This window comes from Tuber melanosporum, assembly GCF_000151645.1.
Source record: "Tuber melanosporum whole genome shotgun sequence assembly, scaffold_65, strain Mel28".
NCBI classification, from domain to species: Eukaryota; Fungi; Ascomycota; class Pezizomycetes; order Pezizales; family Tuberaceae; genus Tuber; species Tuber melanosporum.
In genome coordinates, this window is record NW_003299112.1 from 251,864 (window position 1) to 274,259 (window position 22,396).

The 22,396-nt window shown below is 48.1% G+C and overlaps 4 protein-coding genes; 3 read left to right on the plus strand and 1 right to left on the minus strand.

The window, feature by feature from the left end:
• The first annotated feature begins 13,111 nt into the window (after window positions 1–13,111).
• Window positions 13,112–15,208, plus strand: GSTUM_00010019001 (uncharacterized protein). XM_002841015.2 has 3 exons: window positions 13,112–14,474; window positions 14,557–14,640; window positions 14,737–15,208. Exons 1-3 carry the CDS (start codon window positions 13,916–13,918, stop codon window positions 14,895–14,897), a joined length of 804 nt encoding a protein of 267 aa, XP_002841061.1. The 5' UTR covers window positions 13,112–13,915; the 3' UTR covers window positions 14,898–15,208.
• A 1,086-nt stretch (window positions 15,209–16,294) lies between these two features.
• Window positions 16,295–16,408, plus strand: GSTUM_00010021001 (uncharacterized protein; the record flags this gene model as incomplete). Its single annotated transcript, XM_002841016.1, has 1 exon — window positions 16,295–16,408. The coding sequence occupies one exon, from the start codon at window positions 16,295–16,297 to the stop codon at window positions 16,406–16,408; it is 114 nt and encodes a 37-aa protein (XP_002841062.1).
• Window positions 16,409–16,639: 231 nt separating this feature from the next.
• GSTUM_00010022001 (uncharacterized protein) lies at window positions 16,640–19,505 on the plus strand (the record flags this gene model as incomplete). XM_002841017.2 has 4 exons in its annotated part: window positions 16,640–16,697; window positions 16,759–17,226; window positions 17,332–17,553; window positions 17,605–19,505. 4 exons carry the CDS (start codon window positions 16,640–16,642, stop codon window positions 18,864–18,866), a joined length of 2,010 nt encoding a protein of 669 aa, XP_002841063.1. The 3' UTR covers window positions 18,867–19,505.
• Window positions 19,506–20,521: 1,016 nt separating this feature from the next.
• On the minus strand, window positions 20,522–22,318 carry GSTUM_00010023001 (uncharacterized protein). XM_002841018.2 has 3 exons: window positions 22,023–22,318; window positions 21,858–21,963; window positions 20,522–21,783 (listed from the first exon to the last, which is right to left on the minus strand). The coding sequence occupies exons 1-3, from the start codon at window positions 22,062–22,064 to the stop codon at window positions 21,071–21,073; spliced, it is 861 nt and encodes a 286-aa protein (XP_002841064.1). The 5' UTR covers window positions 22,065–22,318; the 3' UTR covers window positions 20,522–21,070.
• Between the last annotated feature and the right edge of the window lie 78 nt (window positions 22,319–22,396).

Below are 22,396 nucleotides of genomic sequence, written 5' to 3' on the forward strand. Positions count from 1 at the left end.
AAAACGATCGCAGTCAAACGGGTGAGGGCCAAGTGGGGGGGGGCCAAGCGAGGGGGGGGCAGGTGAGGGGGGGCCAAGTGGGGGAGGTTCAAGTGGAGGAGGGCCTGGCGGATAGGATCCAGGCCCAGCTGGTGGAGGAAGAAAGGGAGGTGGTGGGTACTCGGTCGGGTGGGGGTCATCATCAGTATCGGAGGCAATTTCGTCTGGCTTGACAGGAGCACTGGACACAGGGCTTTTCCCAGGGACAACGATGCCCTCCTCCTCAATTGCCACCTGTGATGCCGATTTGTAGGTGTTAACGGATCCCCTTTCTTTTGTCCTATATATGTAGGGGTTTTACCTTGGGCGATGGCATAGGAGGGCTAGCCTTCCGACGGCCCCCCTTCCCAGAGACTGGGGTTGGTGGGTGCGGAGGTGGAGGAGGAGGTGGAGGTGGAGGTGGAGGATATCGAGGATGTGGGCCAACATCTGGGATGCGGAACCGAGATGGAGAGTTAAGATACGGTGGAGGCGCGGCTTCAGCCAGTGCAACACTTGCCAGGTACGCCGAGGCAAGCAAAAGGTTCTTCATGCTGAAGGGAATCCGACAAGTAGTAAAAAAATGCAAAAGGCCTATGAGAAGAATCCACCCCGCGAGGAAGGATTAATCACAGGGCTTTAAGGTATGGTCGAAGACTTGAGCGATCAAATTCTCCTATACACTGCTGGGTCATTCCCTCTTCTTATGATCAGACAGGAAGAGGATTATGCAATGCATACGATATCTTTATCTAGGCTATGATAGTATATTTACAGCCAATTCGTGGCGATCGCACTCCTGTGTCCACACAGAAGCCTGGCGAGTCCTCAAAAAATTCTCTTCTCTTCTCCTAAACTAAGTCACGGATGAACATTCTCGTTACAGTCAGATCCTCAATACCTATGACCCAAACTCAAAATTCAGCTCTAGTTTATCCGCGACAGAAGAGCGAGGATGTGGTTATATCAGTGGTCATAAGCACGCCATGATTTCCTTATCTGTAACCTAAAGTGCTACCTTGATCCTAAGATTCCCGGTCTTGGAATCATTTCCATCGCGGGTCGCAAAAGTATCCTACCCAATTCATGATGCTATTCTTGCGCGTTTGATTCATCAGTACCTATGTCACTTAGTAAGGGACTGTTACTCTCCAGGGACACAAATGTCTCAGGGAAATTAAATTTAGGACCCCTTGTCAGCCCTACTGACAGCGCCGATTTGCTCTATCCGCTCCTATAATGGTATCGCTCATCATCGGGTGTTTTGGCCAATAAAACGCATTACTAGCCACGGTTGCAGCAATGGTTAAATGGCAATGAACGCCTTAAAACCGAACTGTAACACTGGCTACTTTTATCTTGTGCACTGTACACAACACTAAGAAATCCAAATGGAGTTCTAACTGGCCCGGATATGTTTCTACCTTTTCTCGTTTAACAATCCTCCTTGCCGTTCTTTTGTTAATATTAACCTTTATAGCTATAGCAATAAAGCTCAGTCCGGCATGCCAAATGAATGCCGAAATCATAGCTCTCTTGAGAAGAGGAGTATGAGTAGCAGACCTATGACCTTAAAGCATTTTTAACGGTCTCTATTTGCTGACTTTTGACTTGCTGGTATGGTTTTTGGTTATCGTAGTAATAGGAACTTTGATTTTCGCCACAGGGATGGGGGGTGACTCTAAGGTGCATGTACGAGTAGTCCAGGTCCTTGAGATTCAAGGTTGTCCGTGATAGGTTGGAACTGTGGCCCCCCGAGGTTTCCCGATGCATTTTACAGGCAAAAATGGCCGATGATGAGCGATATCCTTATAGGAGCGGACAGCAAACCGGTGCCGTGAGTATACAGAACTGTATTTTTACTCCCCTTTCGTAGTGTCTTGGCACAACTCCGATCGGTTGCAACGGAATTTTTGTTCCATCGGAGGACCCGCCCCTAGGCCATTTGCACCGTACCGGATCTGTTTCGGGTTTTCCGCACATACCGAGTGCTATAGTAGCAAGAACGCGAGTAATGAATATCAATTAGCGTACCATAGGCCTAGATCTCGCGGACACTGAACCTTGGTTCAAACATAGTATCTGGTTTAGGCAGGTTCGGCGGTACAGTCTGTTCCGGGGTCGCGGGATTCCAAAGTTGCGGAGAATTTGGCAAGTTTTTATGGTCTGATTGACCGAGATTTGGTGGTGGTGCCTATCTTCTGTGGAGTCTCGCAGTGCTAGAGTCCGTAACGCTGGAACAGGCTGTATCCAGAATATCAAACCACAGACCCAAACCCAAGGATTACCAATAAGGTAGTCGTGCCACGGGGGGAAGCGAATCACGAGTCAAGTAGCGTGTTGATCCTTTAAGTCCACCCTCTCTGATCTCAACAGAAATTTCGGTCTAAACCACAATAGACTTAGCAGGGTAGGGTAGCGAAATAACGAATACCAGTTAATGAGATCCATCAAGCTCAGACCCCTCAAGTTATACAGTACTCTGTCTGGATGGCACTATTCCTCCTCAGGGTATGTTCGGGAGACAGAAAACCGGACAAAATTGCCACCAGGCTTGGTGCTGCCGTTCACTGTTGGCTGTATGGGAAGTTAAGTTAGCTGTGATGCTAGAGCATCTTCGCCTAGAATAACGCCAGGCACAGAATGAGAATCGAAACCTACGGTAGTTTCTCACTAAAATTTGGTGCCTGGCGGTATTCTTGGCAAAAACCAGCGAACAGTTAGTAAGTTGCTTGTGTAAGTCAAATGCGACCCCATATTGCTTCAAATGAGAAAAGGGAGAGAGGAGGGAAAGGGGCATAACTTAGGCTATGTTATGCTCGCAATAGTGGTGCCTAACACCGTTCCCCCGCTCATGTCAGTGAAATCGCGCCCCTTCCCCCGTATTTGATTGAACCTCCTGGGGCATTACCACCAAAAAAAGAAACGCGACTTCAACCCAATCCAGCGACTTGGGTAGGTGATCCCAGCAGACCAAGTGGGGAACTGCGAGATGCACACCGCAAGACACCTATTGAGGGGTTGGGCTCAAGACCTTCCTCTGAAGGCAAAGCTTCGAACCTTGGTTTTCTGGTCATTCCTACAATCCTCGAGTTTCATAATAAGTTAGCCATGGTTTGGTGTAGTGCCGAACGCCGGAACTATTTTCAAAGTTGCAAGATTGGTTGAAACCACAGGTTTCTGCCCGGCTTTATCCGTCCCCGAACACGCCCGTAATGGACCGAGGTACTCGAAAACAAGCAACCCGCTCGCTAATCCACCTTAATGAGTAGTTTGTTCTGGCCTGCCCCTATCGCCCAGTTCTCTTCTTTCCCTCTGTCGTGTGATGGTGTCGTAAGGTTCTTGTACTGTAGTGTTTCGACAATATCACAATGAAGAAATCTATCTCCTCTCCTCTTCCTTAACGGCCCTGGGTTAAATCGCGCTCACTGACCTTAGGCATCCGTAGAGAAGGAGATTCAGCTGCAAATTTTGTAGAACTGATATTCCCTTGATCCTAGTAAGCGGGTAAGCCGAAGGTTAGCCAAGTGTGATTAAGGGATCCGGAAGGGATCTTCAACAAATCGATAGTAGTCTCAAACATCTGCTACCCTTCGGGTGGGAGCCGCAAGATTGAGAGTACCGGTAGGTGGTGCTTGAGTCGCAGCACTGAAGTTGAACTTTTCTTTTTGCGCGCTACGGCCGAGGGTGGCCGGGGAAGACACAGCACCGATGGGGCGCCCTAAGTGCATTGAGAAGTATATAGTGTGCGAAATATGGAAGCGAATACGGTGGGTTTATTCCCATGACTCTCAGGGTCCTTTCCTCCATTTTATAGCATCACCCTCAAGGGCCAGATAAAGTAGAGATACAGGGTTTCAGTGTTGTCAATGATAACCTGCCACTGTCCTCTATTTGTCCCCTAATCATCCCTTGTAGTCAAGGTCCACTTCAGTCCCTTAGTGCAAACAACCATTCATTACCTTGCGGAAACGATCCTTCCCGAAAGGAAGACAAGCCTTTAGATTCTCTGGTTAGACTTGTTACATAGCTATAACATAATGGAGTGAGCACGATATAGTTCACCTCAATTTCAGACTGAACAATTATACACGGCTCCAATACCCTTTCTGGCAGGGGAACACCCACGAATCCTTGGCGGCCACTCTGAAAATAAAGCGCCACTATAATCCGTTATTCAGGTCAGCTAAGATGTAAGATTTCGCAATACCAGCTTGTAGGGTTAGTTCCATTGATGGCCCCGTATTCTGTTGAACCCTAGTGCAGCGCTGCAGTGTCCCCAACATTCCTTCTATCATACTGATGAGATTCAGCTTTTTTTTTTTGATTGCTGGCAAAGAGATTAAATTCTTGACTATAGGGCACTAACCGACGGAAATTGCTGTTCGCTCACCCGATTTACATTGGATGACACCAAGAGTTCTATTCATAGATCGGAGAACTAAGCATGGGCTTTGGTAATGGTTTCAGCATCTCCCAAGATGAAGTTGATAACTGAGACCGCAGCATTAATATCTAGCTTTTTCGGTAACCCCTTTGAACTGCCAATACAAAATGTACAGAGCGACAGTGTTAGGCGGTTAAGAGATTAACTTATGGGGTAAAGTTAAAGTTAGGAGAGAAGGAAGGGAAGCTACCCGGCCTGGCTTTCAGAAATGGGGGCTTACCTCACAAGTATGATAGCTTAGTAGACTTCCCTCCGTCAACAGCTACCCACCACAATCTATAGAGGATCATACACCAAGACCAGTATTTTTTTGGATTTACTTTAGCCTGCAAAACCTACCAGAGACTCCGTATTGGCGGGGAAGGACATATTTTACAATGACCAACCACTGCCCTTTGATAACTCTGGGAGAGGACAGAGGGCCATATTGGCAATCCATTTCAACAGCAGTCTGTTAGTGCAGATATATTATCGTGGGGAATCCAGGAAACACATTCTAAGTGTCCTGGGGAAGTCTCCCATTATAATACCCTTGATCATCTGCACTTACTAGCTGATAAATCGAATGTGCAGAAGGGTGTGTTTTAGCAGTCGTGAGTTCCAGACCGTGTGGTACAGTACAAACGGAGAACTACGGGTGCAATAAGACAGCCCAGGATCTCAGGATGATGTTTTGTGGTTACCGCAATGCAATATCGATCAATCAGCCCGATCTCTCTCCTTACTACCCCCACCTTCATCCGATCCCCCCTACTAAGATAACTCGACCACCTCTAAGCCATTGCTTCTCGTTAACTCCCAACCTGCGCTTGTGAATGCTGTTTACTAACAGGATCATCCCGAGCACCTTGCACTGAAACCCCTGCCCCAGAGTTATTACGGTTTGCACTTTGGTGGTCGGTTCTCGAATTTTGTTCTTTTTAGAAAAATTGGCTTTAACCCTCTAGGGTGAATATTATGCATGGGCAAAATCCATGCAATACTTTTTCTGTATAATACTATTCTCCCGCCCTACTAGTACTTGTAGACGCAACCTTTTTGGAGATCCTGAGGAGGGAAAGAACTCCTGAATTTTCTCTTTACCCAAGAGTGCTCGAGTAATCCCTAAAAATAATACTACGATCATATGGTTTTAACTTTTGGCCGAGCTTTCCTAGTGCCGTATACTTGCCATCAGTGATTTTCGAATATTTTTTGCCTGAGGGGTGGTAGAAGCCACCAGCGCCGGAGCAAACACACACATCCTCAGAATGCACCTTTCCCCACAATAGTGCAGAGCAGTAATTATAACACCTAACCTATTTTATTTCCTCCAACATTGTCCCAAGACTATCTACTTGTTATCCTGCCGCTGCTCGTCCAGAGCCCTAGCAACAACTGCAAATTCCGCAAGAACATTATGAATAGGCCGTAAATCCATGACCATGTACTCAACAACTCCAGCCATTTCCAGAATGAGGATATGATCAACGACCGAAGTCACCATCCCCGATGTTTCTTTCTCGTGATTTTCCTAAATTTCTTTGACCCTCTCTGAGAGTCTCTTGACGACCATTTTCGAACGAGCTATGTTTTTGGAGAGGTCATCAAGGGCCATAATTGCGCAGGTTTAACTCGCCGGCAGTGAACTGAGGATCTGTGATGTCTGCGTTTGGTGCTAGAGCTTATTCAGGGGTGTGTGAATGAATGTCAACGACTGCGAGGGTAGCTGGAGTAATGCAGCGAATACCACAATCATTAGGAGTTTTTATATATTTTGAAGGAGGATTCAACCAGGGCCTGGACCAGCATAAAATCTTGTACCTGACCTCATTCTTGTGAAGGGACTAGCATGTCATGGCTTTCGTGCTGCAATCAATGATACTTTGAACAGAAATTCGAATCATATACTTGTAGAAGGTTCCGGAAAGGGATTCCAAGGTAAGATACAGAAAGAATCTTTGCCTATTATTGGAGATTGTAGTTGCGGAAACCTAACAGTCGCAAAGGCCATGTATGCTATTCTGTAGAGCTGGGAGCCCCACCACCAAACCGCGCCCTTGAAGAGGCGCCAAAGGGAACTCTCTGAGGCCAAAAATCTCAATAAAAGTGGGGATATAACCCGCTATAGTATAATTCATGGAAATTCTTTCATGAATGAAGTTGAAAGAGGTATTAAAGGAGGCTCAAAGCCGTCACTAAGCTATTCAAGATAAAAGCAACGTGTCACTGCTCGAGTATCTTGATTCTTTTGGCCGAGTATTCTCACCACTCCTGAAATATCCCTTCCATTCAGCACGAAACAGCACCCACACACCGACACCGGTTTGTCTTAGTTTCAAACCCCTAGCAACATATTGAGGTGTCAGCCACGCTGGGTGGTCTAAAGGCCTGTGAGCGCATGGAGTCTGGGCTATTCGGGGGGTCTATCGAGGTCAAATGGCCTGGAGAACGAGGGTGCTGTAATTAGTTAATTCTATTAAAGCGGCAACGTCTACGACACCTACTATTACTATCTGTTGGAAACGGTCATGCAGCTATCAGACGGGAGAAGAGAGAAGATTGATTGTATTGAGATTGTTCGGAATAAGGATTGAAAGGAAAAGTGACTGAAGGGAAAAGAAAGTAAAGTGGTGCAGAAACAAGGGGAAGAATGCAATCAGCTTTTCATCTTCGCATCTATGCTAGTCAGGTGCTTTTGGGGTGTGTACGTAATCTGCCGTATAGATACATCATTCCTGTTTATGAGTAGTGCCGCCTGGTCCAAACCTCCGGTGTGTGCAGTGAACCTCCAGTCCCAAGTCCACACCTTTCTTATCCTGATTCTGTATTTTATCTAGCACTTTTCTAACACTATCATAAAACATTCCTTAAAAAGGTCGTAAGTGGGAGAGGCTTCTCGTTATCCCATACAGTGATAAAAACACCAATTCTCTCCAGATCGGGTTAAATTTCATGCTGCTATTCCACATTCCACTTGCTGCTTCATGAATTTGGGCGGTTGTGCACATAATAGGTGCCAGAACCGGTTCAATCATGAGAAGTCACTCGCGCGCGATCAGCGACCAGATATCCCATGTGTTCGAGGGTATCATAGGAGAACCTGCGAGATTCGCAGGGTGCTCTGGCGCTACGCTGGGCTCCCTGAAATGCTTGCTGAGAACACCCGCATTCTTGCTTTTCAATTCGCCTAGTATCCCTTTCACATATTTATGAATGTCGGCACGCACCTGCCCTGGGGTATACACTTGTTCCCACTCTGTTACGGTATTGCGGGGCCATGACGATAAGAAGAAAGGAATACTTGGGCAAGATTAATTGTAGATGCGCTACAACATCTAACGGAGACAATGGACTCAACGTAAAAGCTGAGAACTGCGAAGTCGGTCCCACCACCTTACTCCAATCCCAAAGACCCCCGAAAACCTCATTCGCTTGTTTTTGCTGTGTTTAGATAAGGTGGTATGGTGTTAAAGTAGGTTTCCGGCGCATGGGGTATGTTGGTATCTGATCCCATATAAAGTGTTCGGTACAAATAAGACTCCTTTATTGGCACCGGACTGCCTAGACCACAAGCAACATTGTCAAGACCTGAGCGCTCCGGTTGAAGATAGCGTCTGAGAAGCTTCCATAATATTTTATAAAGCTTCCATGGTAGTAGGAATAACAAAAGAGGGGTAGAACTTCAATGCTGAATTGTTCTCCAATTTCTCCCAACCGCGGGCTAAGGACAGGTTTATAAAGTAGCAAATAAGAAAATCCAAGGAAAACATTCTTAGCGCCACTTCCTTCTAATCCACGAGCACATAGTTGCTAGCAGAGGCCTCTCAATTGCTCTCTCCTGTACTGAGAGAGCAATCCGGAGCAACCCCCGAGATACCGGCTATACTCGCCAACCCCAATTGAAATAAAAGCCCGGTCACTCCTATGACATCTCACAATATTCCCTGCCACATATATCACCCCCCCCCCCTGGAGCCTCCCGGAACTCGGGAAAAGCCATACCGAGAAACACAACAGATGAAACAATATCTAATGGATTAAAAAAAAACGCCACTGAACGAACGCCCACCCCACTTCTTATTCCACCCCCAAAAATGCCCGAGTAAGCACCACTAATTTCCAACAGTTAGGCCTACTACACCAATACGGCGCTCCCTGGCTGAGTAGTCGTATATCACCTCTCAGGATACCGAGGCGAGTGAGAACATAGTGCCAACTGAAGACATCTAAAAACAGATTACTCCCTTCTAGTTTTTTGGCTCCCAAACCGTGGGCCTTCCCCTCCTACGAAATCGCAAGGCAGTCTCCTTCAAACTTTGCTTCCAAATTCTTTACAAATGTTTCAAACGTGGCGGGTTCACTGGGTTGGTTAATTAGAAGCTAGCTGTGGTGATGTGCATTATTCCATGCTGCAGGGATAGCAGTGCGGCATGGGGGCTGTATGGGAAAAAAAATCCTGTCCAAGTTCGCAAAATTAGAGTTAATCATCATACAAGAGTGGGAACAGGTGATTTATAATTGGTGACCCAGGGGATATAAAGATGTTGCCATCGTCACGGGATATCACCCGTTGTTTGGGATCCAGTATGTTAAGCCATAAACGATGAAGGACTGGGGGGAGTATATCTGACCACACACTATACCTGCTTCCGTGTGCGGAGGACACTGGAATGGGCATAAATATGGTCACTAGATCGCCATGCTACTATCTTTAGGAGGGTCTATCAACTCAGTTCAGAATAGTATTTTTTATTTTTTTTCTCTAGGCGAATAACCACCTCCTTTTCTGCAACTACACTGTGACAATTAGCACAGATGTAGTACGGACCTTTTTTAGCATCCAGTTAGCCGATAGTTATCTCAGGACAGTTTCAAGACTGTGTAATTCAGGTCCCAGGGTAATGCCTTGCTGGCAGCCATCTCAGGTTGAGAGCCATATAGAAACGAGTATGTCATAGCTTACGGAAATGGGAATCGAGTGAAGGAGTGCGATCCTGTCCATTAGCGATTCGGCCGTAGCCTGAGGGGCAATCAAGATGTTGTGGTCGTCATAAGATATCATCCACGGCATGGTTTCAAGGGCGCTAACCTTCACAGTATTTAGACCGCCATGTTATTCATGAATTTTGGATCCAAGATATAGACGCTGCACGGCGTTGTGGAGGTGTGGGTGAGGTTAGTGCTGAGGATGGAGATGCATTCCTCGCACCACGGATGAAGTGTGCAGCAGTGGAATGTAAGTAACGGTCCAGATATTGACGCCTTACAAGTTTCATTCATTGAGTAGTGGCGAAATAGGTCATGGCATCTAACATGTGCTTTACCTGTGCCCAATCTCTCACAGAACTGAGTTTTGTACATGATTTCCGGCGGCGTTACAGACTCCAAAAAACCGGGCATCATACCTGCTCTGCCCAGTAGCGTAAGGGAAATTGGAGAGACCTGATAGCAATTCCCCTCTAATCAACCCAAACCCAGCCTCCACTCCCATGACACCAGCCCGGACCCATAGAGGTTTGAGCAACTACCCTCGTCCCACCAAGACTAAATATCAACGTCAACCTCCCAGAATAAAAAGTCCAACTCCTGACTATCTCCCAGATCCACAGTAACAATCCCTCCACCAAACAAAAACCCAACCTACCCAACATATGTCCGATGAGGATCACGTGCCAACCATTGCGATATATCGTCCTGTCGGGTGGTTGGCTGGTTATAATTGACCAGCCGGTCGCGAGTCCACCAATCCACACCTCCTAAATTCTCTGGCTTCTGCTGGCTGGCAGTAGTAGATAAACAAGAGTTATGCCAACCCCATCAGAAGTGATCAGAAATGTTTGAAGGAATGTTTAAGTGTCTGGAGGCCACTCATCTCTACGTCAAATGCGAAATACCAGGTGCCAACCTGTATCGGTGTTGAAACAGAACTCCCTGTCGTCTAAGGATTGAATTGAGAAGTCACACTCCCCCGGTTTATTATGACGTTAGTGAGCAAGATGTGATGGAGGTATATCGAAACCGCCTCTATAAGACTGACGCACGAGTAGACCACCATTACCCACATGATTCACTAGGGGGGGCTGCGCCGCTGTGTTCTGACAGAGTTGGTATATCATACTCGAATGCACCCACTGCACCCCGTAACCAATTCCACAAAATTCTAATGGCAAATTCACCCAAGGGAATTCAGCATCCCAAGAAGCAAGTTGGCCCTCATAACGCCAAGATCTCGAAGCAGCCACCCTTGTAGTATCACTGCATGACGACTGCAGGCTTAAAAATTGAACCTGTCAGAATTGCTGCAGATCTTCCTCATACATGATGCCGAGCCCGCCGGGCACCTTCGCATTCTACTTGACCATCTATCATGCTACGAACTCGTCACTAACCGTCACTCGGAAAATAGGTTCGCCCGAGAAGCCACTAGTAAAGTTTAGTTGTCCAGAAGGTACTATAACGTGTGCGAAATCACTGGAAATCAAAGGGAGAAGGCCTTGGGGCGAAGGGAATAGGTTAAGAACGCAATGGATAAAAATCGGAGAAGAATCCCGCCGTGACAAGGCTGAAGAGGATGACTTCTGGGGTCATAATACTATCCACGAGGCATTTGAGAAGTGAAAAGTGTTGTTCCGAGAGTCCAATGCCTAAGGCCACCAAGGCCAATGTTGGCTTGTATCATACACTGAATAGACCCACACTGCCACATCTATTCTTTAGGGCAATTCGAGTCCCAACAAACCAAACTGCCCTGTTAACACCCGTAGCTACAGGGCGGGACAAAACAAGATCCCCTAGCCAAGTATGATACATATTGGATTACCACTCGTATGCCTGCAACTTACGTATACTGCGAAATAGAAAATACCAGGCCTTAGACCAGTCCACTCATTCCACATTCTTCACTTTAGTGGAACTTCTTCCCACACATCGTCCTCAAATTATTTCGTCTGGGCAACGCTTATCCCTAGCTTTCCGACGGCGCTGAGACTTTGTTATCCAGTATCCCAAAATGCCGGTTGTGGGCATACTGGAGGAAACGGGCTCATCACGCGTAATCACTCGTGCCCCGGCCGGCACCCCAGTACCAAGTTCCCCCCAGTTCAGTCTCTTGCAGACCTCGCATGTCTCCACCCTAGTAAACATACAACACTAGCCTCAGCTAACATCCATTGCTTCTTTGGACCTTGATCTGGGAAACCCTGAGTGAGGAAATTCTGCGGTTCCCTAACAAGTTGAAAATTCTTGGAAAAGGTTAGGTTTGAGATCCGTGGGCCAACAAAATACCCACAAGCTCCCCTAGCTACTAGATCCAGTTAGCCAACAACTTTCCACTTTGGTTTGTAGGCCATTTAAGCGAAAAATTGGTACTCTAAAGAATAATGAGTACCAGGAAAGCTTCGCGGCTTTACCGGTGGTCTGGTGTTTATTTCCCATTGATGAGGTTCGCTGGCGTGGAGATCCTAACGCACGATGAGGCCGACATAAGAGGTGGACGGTGTTTCATACGCCAGCGCGAGAAGAAGGCCAGGTACGGCTTACACGCTGTCCGTGTAGCTAGCAGATGTTTTAAGCTGCGTATATTTTGACTGTATTGAGTTCGTCTCAATCAAACCCCTTCGGATGTTCGCTCCCGGAGTCGGAAGAGCCCACATCTGGTTGGATTCCTTACCCGACAGTGATTTTTTTGAATAAACCCACCACTAGGCACTACCAAAGTAGTCATCCACGGAGGCGCAATAAAATAGTAGACCGCAAATCTCCCGGTCGCGGAACAGAACCAGATCTTTAAACTCGTGGGGCTACCAATATCCCCCGCTATCCCAGATCTACCCCACGAAGTTAAAGATGGAGGGAAATTTATTCCTTGACAAAGGAATTAATTGTGAGGCCATGGTGCCTAGTCATGCAGATTGGGTGGAACATTATTTACGCGTTGTATTACACGAACGGCTTCTTTTTTCTTGACTTCTGCTGTTCCCCTCACTCAATCTGTACGTTAACCCAGGCTTCAAGCATGCGATGATAGTATCGTACCGCCTAGATTATCAGCACAGCTCCATGAAGCGCCTAAACAAAGTGAGACTTCACCCCAAGGAACTCTCCATGCCGCACCACCGGCGACGAGGGATACCTGTACTTGTGCTCGAGTACTGTACTGTACCGTATATTAGGCCTCATACCGGTAACCCCCTCCCCTAACCTGTATGTGTAGCGGAAGACAGATTAAACTTTGGCACTCATACCTAAATCGAATGGAACGATACCAGTCCTATTGTAATCTCCCCGAACTCTCGAAAGAGTGCGATAAGAAATTATAGTGACACCATGCCTTTAAGGGCAATTGTTTCCTATAAGAAGCCACCGATCCAAGCCATGTCCGCCACCAGCTCCGTGTCCGTCCAGAATTTTGCGAGTTAAACCATCAAAGACTGGGTTCAGCACCACATTATGCGCAGATGTGTGGTGATGTGCAGCTTAAACCATTTGAAGACAAACAGCACCCAGCACAGCATCAGGTCGAACTTCTGCAACAATTATTCTTCTCATCTGGTGTCCAGTCTGTAACCCGAAGCATTGTTCCCAGGAGCGGAAGGATCGCCGCAATTCTGCAAGCTCTAAACCTTTTCTCGATTCGGTCCAGCTTCTTTCCTTCCTCTCCCCCAAGCCTTTTTTCCACTCCACTCACACTTTATCGGCGAAACCGTCGATTCGATGCAGGCAAGCCGGGTTGCTTAAACCACTGCGTGTGCTGCTCCCCCACAGCCCACGGGATAACTTTGAAATCTTGTCGCGAGCGTCAAATACGGCGACACAAGCCCCAAAAAGAGCAGCTTGCCCCTCCCTGTCTGGAAAACCCACTCCTGATATTTTTTTCCCCAGTTTCTCGAAATTGCCCAGAATCACACGACTTCTATCCGTGCATTCATTCTCTTTTCTTTCCCACCAACCCCCAGTCTGCCCTGTCGACAGCTCTAGACTGCGATTAATCTCCAAATTCACGTTCTCTTCGCATCTCATTCTAAACTCGTGCGAAACTTTCTGCCGCCACTCCTGTCGCCATCGCCCCGCCTGGCTCCCGTTACCGATCGGTCAAATCCCTTTTTCTTCATAACCACTATCCCGGCTAAATACCGTACTCTAGATCAAAGACGAAGTAGGCCTTTTTGTTAACACCCTCTTGTTTTCGCTTTTTGCTCGCTTTTACTATTTTTCCCCATATACCACCCGACAACCCAGCAAAAGTTAATATCGCGATTTCTTTGCTTGTCCTTTAAGCTATTTTCATTGCGTGGTGGGTTTGCAGAGTCGAAGCGAAAATTCCTGGGCGATTGGACTGGAACCTGTGTTCTGTGTGTTGTTGTAACCACGACAAACAAACCATCTTTTGCAACCGGTACCTCGAGCGAGGTACTTGTTGTACCTTCTCCCTAAATCGTATTCTCGCGACATACCACAGACAATCCACAAATGTCAGCAAAAACGTCTACTCAACCAGCTCAGGATGAGCCAGCTCTTGACGTTCCTGATACCCGAACCCACGACGAGACACCGACATCATTATCCCTGGGCACAACTGAAATCAACCATACTTCGCAAGAGCATCTAGCCCCAGGCCAGCCACCCTTCGCTACCCCTATCACCTCGAATCCATCCCAATCCACCGAAGGGCCAAATGTACGGTCTCCTTCGCCTCCTATGCTTCCCATCGTTGCCCTCGAGCCCACGCTCTCTCCTGTCAACAGCGCTGCCACTAGTTCGCCCGGGTCCACCACGGATGATTCCACACCTCCACCTCCACCCTCAGAAATGAAGCCGCCCTCGTCTTCTCTACCTATAACGGCTTCAAAACCATCCCTTTCGATCACATTGCTCCTCATATCTGGTGTGCGCCATCAATTCGTTATAAACGAGTCCTACCTAGAGTCGCATTCAGTGACGGGTGGAACAGGAAAGGATTCATTAAAAGACCCGTTTGAGATGAGTGTCTGGCAGTTGAAGGAGTGTATTTGGAAGGATTGGCGGGATGGTACGTTTCCCCTGTCCCTTGTGATAGCCCTTCACCATTAGTACCAGAGTTAGTCACTAACCTACCCTAATCCCATACACAGAATGGGACCAGAGACCAGCAAGTGCTCTCTTTGTAAGGCTCATTCACTTTGGACGAATGCTTGATGACAAACAACATTTAAAAGGTACCAATTACTTCCCCTATATTAATTACCTTCATGGTTCTCGAGTTGCTCGAGTATCTGTTTGGAAGATGGGGATTCTCACAACGAGAATAATAGACTGCAAGCTCAGCCACGATTCACCAAATGTTGTTCATATGACTATCCGTCCGGCAGAAACCGGAGATGATGAAATGACCCAGCGTAGTACTAAGGGTGGATTCGGATCAAGGCAAAGAGATGACCAGCGCTCCCCGAGATGCCGATGCGTTATCTTGTGAGGATTTAGTGGAAGCGGGGGATATGAAAAAATTGGGGTCGATATGGTTGCCGCAATTCTCGTTCGATGGGCCGGGTGGCGGGCAACTGCATATGGTGGATGTCAAAATTTATAAACCAACACTGGAACATGTTTCCTAACGATGGCCGGTCTAAACAGTTGCTTCGTTGTGTGCATATATGTGCTTTTTGCTGCTATGCTTTCTTTTTATTCCTTTGCATTCCTTTTATTTCCCGCGTACGGAGTCTGTGTTAACTATCTTTTCTTATTGCCTCAAAATCATGGTAATCTATTCTTTGCCTCGTATCTCAATACTCTTTTCCTTGTGTTTTCCGTGCTATGCGCCTTTCTCAGTGCCTTTCGTCACATCCGTTTTATTATTATTACCAAGTTTGATTTCTGGGGAATAGCTATGGCATTATCAGGAGTTGTAGAGCGACTTGCTTTGCGTCACGTACCGTACGTTTTGTCTCTGGAGTAATCCTAACTCGTGCACTATCCAAATGTGGGGAGATGATACCCAAATCAGAATCGTTCTCTGAGTGACACTGCGTGATCCCTAGAACCTTAAATCTTCGCATAGCCCGAGGAAGTGTTCTGATAGGCCAGCTACGGTCATTAATTGATGATAGACGAGCACAGTGGGATGGGACGGTATCTTTTTTTTCTTCTTTCCTTCCACCCTCACTCCGTATGGGGGGGGGGGGGTATCGATGAAGGGTAAAGGCCCTCAAAACGTGTGGAATCATCACCCCCCTCGGGACGAAGGAGGTGTTCCATGGTTGACCCAGAGCGCCCAAAGTCTAGGTCCAATGTTCGTTTCCCCGGGTTCGATGGGAATACGGTACCGGTACTGGCTATATTCCCAACCTGGCTCAAGCGGTTCCAGGTGTTCGAAGGACACACCAATTTCCTTTCACTCTTGCTGGTTGGGATAAATATAAATTTACGGTAATGCATATCATCTTAAGGTGTACTGGTATCTATTGGTTGCATGCATTTGGAGGTTTGGGTGTTTGGAGCTATGAAGAGGGCATCAGCGGCTGAGTGTTTGCCACAAGAGTGGGTCAGTGGCGTTGCTGAGGCGCAAGGATCATCTGATAATGCAGTACTGTAAGATCAGATAAACAGTGCCCGGTTTCACTGGGAGCAGCAGGACAACACCCCAACCTCCACTGAAAAGGAAAAAAAAAAAAGAGCCCCCAACAGAGCCCCCCAATCACTCTCAACTTACTCGATCCCGCCTGCAAAAATTTAGACCTGGTCCTCTACTCCCCCGAACACAAGTACAAACCTTACGCTGCTTTATCTTTCTTGTCACAGCATTCTTTTACTCTCATCGCCTGTCATTTCACTCCACACAAACATCACGAACCCCAATACCGCCGGTCATCGGTCATGGAATCTCCAGTCCTCCGTCGGTACGAGATCGAGGAACTATTGCTTCTCCGAGATTCACCCTTAGTCCAGAAACCTGCTGGTCTTCCTCCAATTGAAGAATGGATGGGGTGAGCTTTCCCTTATGTTTCTTCGTGTTTGCTGCCTGCTGCAGCGCAGCTTCTGCAGTAAACCTTGAGATGCCCAGGCTGACTTGCCCTATAAGAACCACCCCTACTATTAGGCCACAGACTACACGGTCGCGCGCGGATGGAGACAGCCTCTTAGCCAGCCATGAAGACGGGGCCAAAATGTAAGTGCCCCCTAAAGCATGCTGTCCGCTTGGGCCTAACTTTCCCCAGCGGTATGACGTCGACTCGCCGGCAATCTCTGTTCGAAACTCGTCATCTCTCTCGCCCCTCACGTATGTGTCCTATCTGTCACCACATCTCGAGTTCAAAGCTAAAATATTGGTTTGCTTACAGTTGCTGATGACATTATACTTGGTCCGCCCAAGATGATGTTCGCATCCTCGTCCACTCGAATACCTTCCGGAAAGTTTGACCACGATTCCCACACTACTTCTTTAGCCTCGCCAGTTATTGATGAAGATCGTGAAAGCTCCCGTTTCGAACGGTTTAGAATGGGTGGGGGTATTAGGCTTGGCAAAGAGATGGACAAAGATCGTCCTGAACGCAGTAGCTTGCGCGGGGACCATACTAAACGAGGCTTCGGTAGAGACGATGCTGAAGGTTGGACTAGTGTGTCCCGCCAACCTCGCAAGAGCTTTGGGGCGGAGGACGGTGATCGTTTCCGTGGTGCTGGTGATAGGGGAAAGAGGGAAAATCCATGGGATAAGGACCGTCCGCCCAAATACGACAATTTCGGTAGAGAACGTGAACATCGTCCAAGGGGGAGGAGGGATGAGGCAAGCTGGTTGCTCGAAGATCGTGGTACCGACAGGGGAGGAGACCGCGACCATTACCGTGACCGCGACCACCACCGTTATAACAGCAGTAGCAACAGAAACGAGAAGGACCCCGAATGGATGGATTCAGGTCCAGGCAATGAAGACAAAACCGGCGATAGTAAGACTGTGCATTCAATGGAGGAATTTCAACGTTGGAAGGAGAGGATGAAGGCAAGCAATGCACCAGAAGAAAAGAAGATTAAGGTTCAAGCGCCAGGGGAACTGGTGGGGCAAGACAAATTCCCCAAGGAGCCTAAAGGTGATCAACAGAGTCCGAAGGAAACTAAAGATACTCATTTCGCCATCGAAGGTTAACCCCATTACTGAATTTAAAGAGTGCATATACGCTAACACAGCACAGAGCCGGCAACAGCCCCGGCAGTTGTGGAGAATGGGGTTGACAGGTTCTTTGGTCTTTGGGGTGCTCCGAGCTCTAGCAAGAGCCCCGAACAGGACATCTTGGGAAATGCGCGTCCGGAGACCAAAGCTGCCGTCAAGTCTCGCTTTACTTCTTTCTTCGCCCCTCAAGAGCCTATCTCACCGGACATCCCAGAGCCTCCTGTTGCTACCAAAATTCCTACTCCAGCTAATGAGTCCTCCTCCGAGGACAAGGAAGGTTTCCAGCGTATACTGAAGATCCTGAGCGGTGTCAGCCTTGGAAGTTCAGAACCAGTTTCTGTTCCATCTCCCGGGATGTCCCGCCCACCACAGCCTAGTGTTTCCCCACTAGCCTCAATGATGGCCTCGCATCCACCCCCACCGCACTCTCAACAGACACCCGTTACTTCCCCCCCTCATCGGGACGCTAATGCGGACTTTTTGATGCGTCTCATGCATCAGTCCCATCAGCCGCAACAAAATCAAGCCCAAGGTCCCCCTCCCCCGCCTCCACTGCACACTTCGTATGGCGGTCCGTCTCAGATGCCCCCGCCTCCTCCAATATCAACCAGTCCTCACAACTTTCAAAGAGCAAAGAACAATCCACTTTCACCAGCATTTGATGACCCTGCCATCACCGCTTTTAGGCAGCGTTCCAGCCAGGAGTCCACAAGTCCTATTCTTCCTAGGGGCCCTCCTCTCATAGAACAGCATGGCCCTCCTGGCGGTTGGAATCATCACCATCAGCAGCAGCAGCAACTATCACAACAACAGCAGCAGCCACAACAACCCCCTCCCCAAAATCACCGTCAGGTAGCACCACCACCCGGATTCCCCAGACCCCAACATCAGCAGCAGCATCACCAAGGTCCTCCGCCCCCACCCCCCTTCCTTGGTCCACCCCCTGGTGTTAACGGGCCTCCGCCAATGCCGTTCGCGTTGGGCCCTCCTCCTCTCAGCATGCCTCCAAATTTTGGGCCTCCTCCTCCGTTCTTTGGGATGAACGGGATGAACGGTTTGAACAGCCATCCACCTCCGCCCCCGCCTCCGCAAATGAATGGGCCCCCATCACAAGGCTACCATATTCCATTCCACCACCCCCATGCTGAACCCCATGGGCCCCCCATGGGTATGCATGGACCTCCATTTGGATTTCCCCATGATGGTCTGAAGCACCCTCAGCATCCCCACGGTCCTGGAAACCCAAGGTTCCCCGGTGAGCCACTGCACCGCCAACTTCGTTAGCTTTGCCAACTACTGCTCCCCAGCTGCCGTGCAGTAGTCAGGCTAAAATACTATTCTGCTGCCCACCAACCTACATTTCATACCATCCCGTATGAAAATGCCCACTTTACCTCGGTTTCCCTATCATTATCTCTTTTTCCCTGACCGGTCTCGTTTCTCTCTACACTCGTATCACGCGCATTTCCTTGGTTAATTCCATCGTCTTGTCTTTTTCTTTTCAATCCCCCCACTGTTGATGAGGTCTCACCCGTTTGCTCCATCATGTCTTTAGTGCCATGTAACCATACTTCAGTTCTGATAACGCTCTCCCTTGCTCTTACATTTATTTTTTCTCCCTTTTTTTCTTCTTTCCTTTCCAAGGTCTTTTTCCTCCTTTTTTATTTTTTATCCTCTTACTGGGTTGGTCGTTGTCGGTGCTTGTTTGGCGATTATGTGTCGTTACTACCACTTTTGCTTTGCTTTTTCCTTTTTTTTTTTCTAGCTTGCGACATCCGGTATCTTATTTTGACGGTTTTTGCGGTATGTGTTTGGAAAAAAAATCAAGTTTTTTCTCTTTCTTATTCTTGTTTTGTTGGTTGACTGGTTAGTTGGTCGGTTGGTCGCACTACCGTGGGATTTGTTGGGTCGGGCCGTTCATGGCAGTATTCTGCTGGTAGTGTTGAACCAGCGGGATGGAGATTTGGTCGGTTGGCTTGTGAATGGAGAGATCCCGCTTGAGTGGGGTTGGGCTGGGCGAAGCAGGGAGAAGTTGTGATAACGGTATCAATCATGCGAAATAAATCTTTGCTCAAGAGCTTGATACTTTTGAGATTCCTCGTTGCCTTTCTCTCGTTGGTGGACGGCCATCTCGCCCCGCCATGCGTTTCTGCAATTGTGTCCCCTGGACGGATATCGGCGGGTGGGCGATATTCTATGCACCTGACGAGTAGAGTATATGCGGCACTGTATGATACACATCTGTGGCTGTGGAATGAGGGTATGGTATATAAAGAGACGGGATTTGTTTCTATATTTCTTTCCTCCCTCCTTCACCAATTCCTTGACCCTTGCTCTTTCCTTCTCGAAGGTATGCTCAAGTCGAGCATTCTTCTCTTCCCTCATCTTTTCCCCCCAGCTCGCACTACATGTGACACACCTACACCCCCGAGGAGATAAATACGAGACGCCACAACAACCGATCCAGAAGAAACCCCCCCCCCAAAGGTTTCTAAATCTCTCCAATCCCGCGGATCCCTTCCCTAGATTAAACTTATACTTGTCGCTGTGTATGGCCCACCACCGCTAACTGCGCACTTCACGACAGGTCCCCGCGATATCGGGACTTTCTGTAATGTAATGTGATGGACTACTCGGCCCCCCTCCCCAATGGCCTAGTCTGTAGGGAATTTGATGTAGGCGAGTGAGAATTGGTGAGTTGGGGTATCGATTGTGGGTCAATTGTTCATTGTACCGTACCGTACAGTAAAGTACCGTACAGTATTGTACACCTACTTAACAGAAGTCGTGTACTCGAGTACTCGAATAGAGCGATATTTACTCCCGAGAGGAGTGATTGGACAGGCACCCGAGCACTCACACGGACACCAAAAACCGGAAGGAGAAAAAGAAAAAGAAAAAAGGAGCTAATTCCCATTGCGCAATTCACCGGCTGCCCAATCCGATAAAAAGAATCTCATTTCCATACCAGTATTATCCTACTGCTACTCTTCCGTCTCTTGGTATTTTACATCGAGGATATATAAGTTACACCCAATCCACCCCCCATCCCATTCGATCCTATCCTGTCCGCCCATCTGTCTGTCCATTCATATCCCGCCAACCAATCCCACCCCCATCTTGATCTTGAACGAAGGCACTACACTAATTCAATAACAGCAATGCCTGAATAAAAACATGACGCAATACATTAGTGAAGACCCCCCAACCCCCACTCCCCAATGATTCCTAACAAGCAAAAGGTACAGTTCAGAGCAAAAACAAAGCAATAAACCAAGGAAATAATAGACCAAAAAAAGGGGGGGAGGGGAAAAAGAGCGATATGCAGATATAACCCAAGAACAGCGACAGTAGACGACAGCTTTTGCTTGTTCGTTTTGTTTGCTTATGAGTATTCGGTATGATATTTATCCGTCCCGCATGCAGCATCGATATTCGCACGTTATGGAAATTCATCTCCCCGCCCGTCCCCCATCTTCCCCATCCAATCAAACGGGTAAGGACCTCCCCTCACTAGAATCCCTTCCCCTCCTCCTCCTTCCATCCTCGGGCTCCACACTCCTCCTAAACTTCGACCCGAAGGGGGTCCACCCACTCTTACCCTCCCAATACCCTCTATTGCACGACACCAACGCCCTCCCCAAAGCTCCTTGCCACCCCTCTCCATAATTCCTGCCCGTAAACGGTGCTTCCCCAGGAGTGGCACTGCCCCTAACAACCTCCCTCGCGAACGCCATGACAATGATCACAAAGTAAATCCTGATCAACCATATCACCGAAATGATAAGAATGCTGGTCGAGCTCTCCGGCTGCAGCACCCCAGACGACAGGAATGAAGTTCCCTCGCCGCTACCGATGACCACCGTGTCTTGGCCCGATGCACTCGGGTAGGCGACAACGTCCACTTCCGAAGCGTTGAATTCAGAGGGTGTGAAGCCAGCGGTGTCATCCATCGTCTCACCAGCAGACTTTATCGGGTGGATAGCGGAGTTGTGTTTCGAGGCCAAGACCAAAAACCAGGATATTCCAAAGAGGAGAGTGTAAAGGGCGTTTATGAGAGAATCGGCCAGGTACAGGTATGCAAACGTGATGGCGGCGAGGGGGTTTCGTTGATGGAGTTTCGGGAGAGTATAGATTAACGCTCCGAACATTAAAAGGGAGTAAAAGTACATCGATAGTTGCAGCGTAGATATCTCGGCTCCTGCGCGGGCATCAAGTTAGACAAAGTGTGGGGCTGGAGGGGAAGGGACGAGAGCAAAAGAGAGCATAACGTACCTACAAGCATGGCTATAATACCGTACAAACCGGAGATTTTATTGAAAAGAGTACACACAAGAATGAGCTCGGCTCCATGCTGGAGGTCTAAAAGTCCAAGGAAGTGCTACAAAAAATTAGCATCAACGGGCAAAAAGCGGAGAAAACTCAAACAAACAAACAAACCGTTGGCCGCGGCATCCGCAGAAAGCGGAGTAACAGAACCATCTCTTTAAATTCCAGGGAGGGTGCAGATCTCAAGGTACTGCTCACCGTAGTTTGTTATGAGGGTTTTTGGTAGTGATGGTGGTAGAGGTGACAGTGGTGAGATGGACGCGGGTTGACGACGAGAAGGAGAAAGGAAGGGGAGGGGGACAGGAAAAGCTCGAGCCAAGGCTTACCTACCGGTATTTACTGCATGATCCACTTGTACCGTGTAGTAGCCGTGCGGGTGGACAGGGAGAGATCTGTCGTTCGGGAACTTGAGGCTCTAACCAACTCGAACAACAAAGAGAGAGAGAAATTCATTTTCGTACTCTTGGCCATAGTTTGCATATATC

Bases quoted from the DNA above. Each gene is read 5' to 3' on its own strand.
- GSTUM_00010019001 (XM_002841015.2), top strand. From the start codon at position 13,916: ATGTCAGCAAAAACGTCTACTCAACCAGCTCAGGATGAGCCAGCTCTT. The intron at 14,475-14,556 runs GTACGTTTCCCC...TCCCATACACAG, and splicing joins TTGGAAGGATTGGCGGGATG to AATGGGACCAGAGACCAGCA. The intron at 14,641-14,736 runs GTACCAATTACT...CGAGAATAATAG, and splicing joins TGACAAACAACATTTAAAAG to ACTGCAAGCTCAGCCACGAT.
- GSTUM_00010023001 (XM_002841018.2), bottom strand. From the start codon at position 22,064: ATGGTTCTGTTACTCCGCTTTCTGCGGATGCCGCGGCCAACG. The intron at 21,964-22,022 runs GTTTGTTTGTTT...AATTTTTTGTAG, and splicing joins TGCGGATGCCGCGGCCAACG to CACTTCCTTGGACTTTTAGA. The intron at 21,784-21,857 runs GTACGTTATGCT...ATGCCCGCGCAG, and splicing joins TATTATAGCCATGCTTGTAG to GAGCCGAGATATCTACGCTG.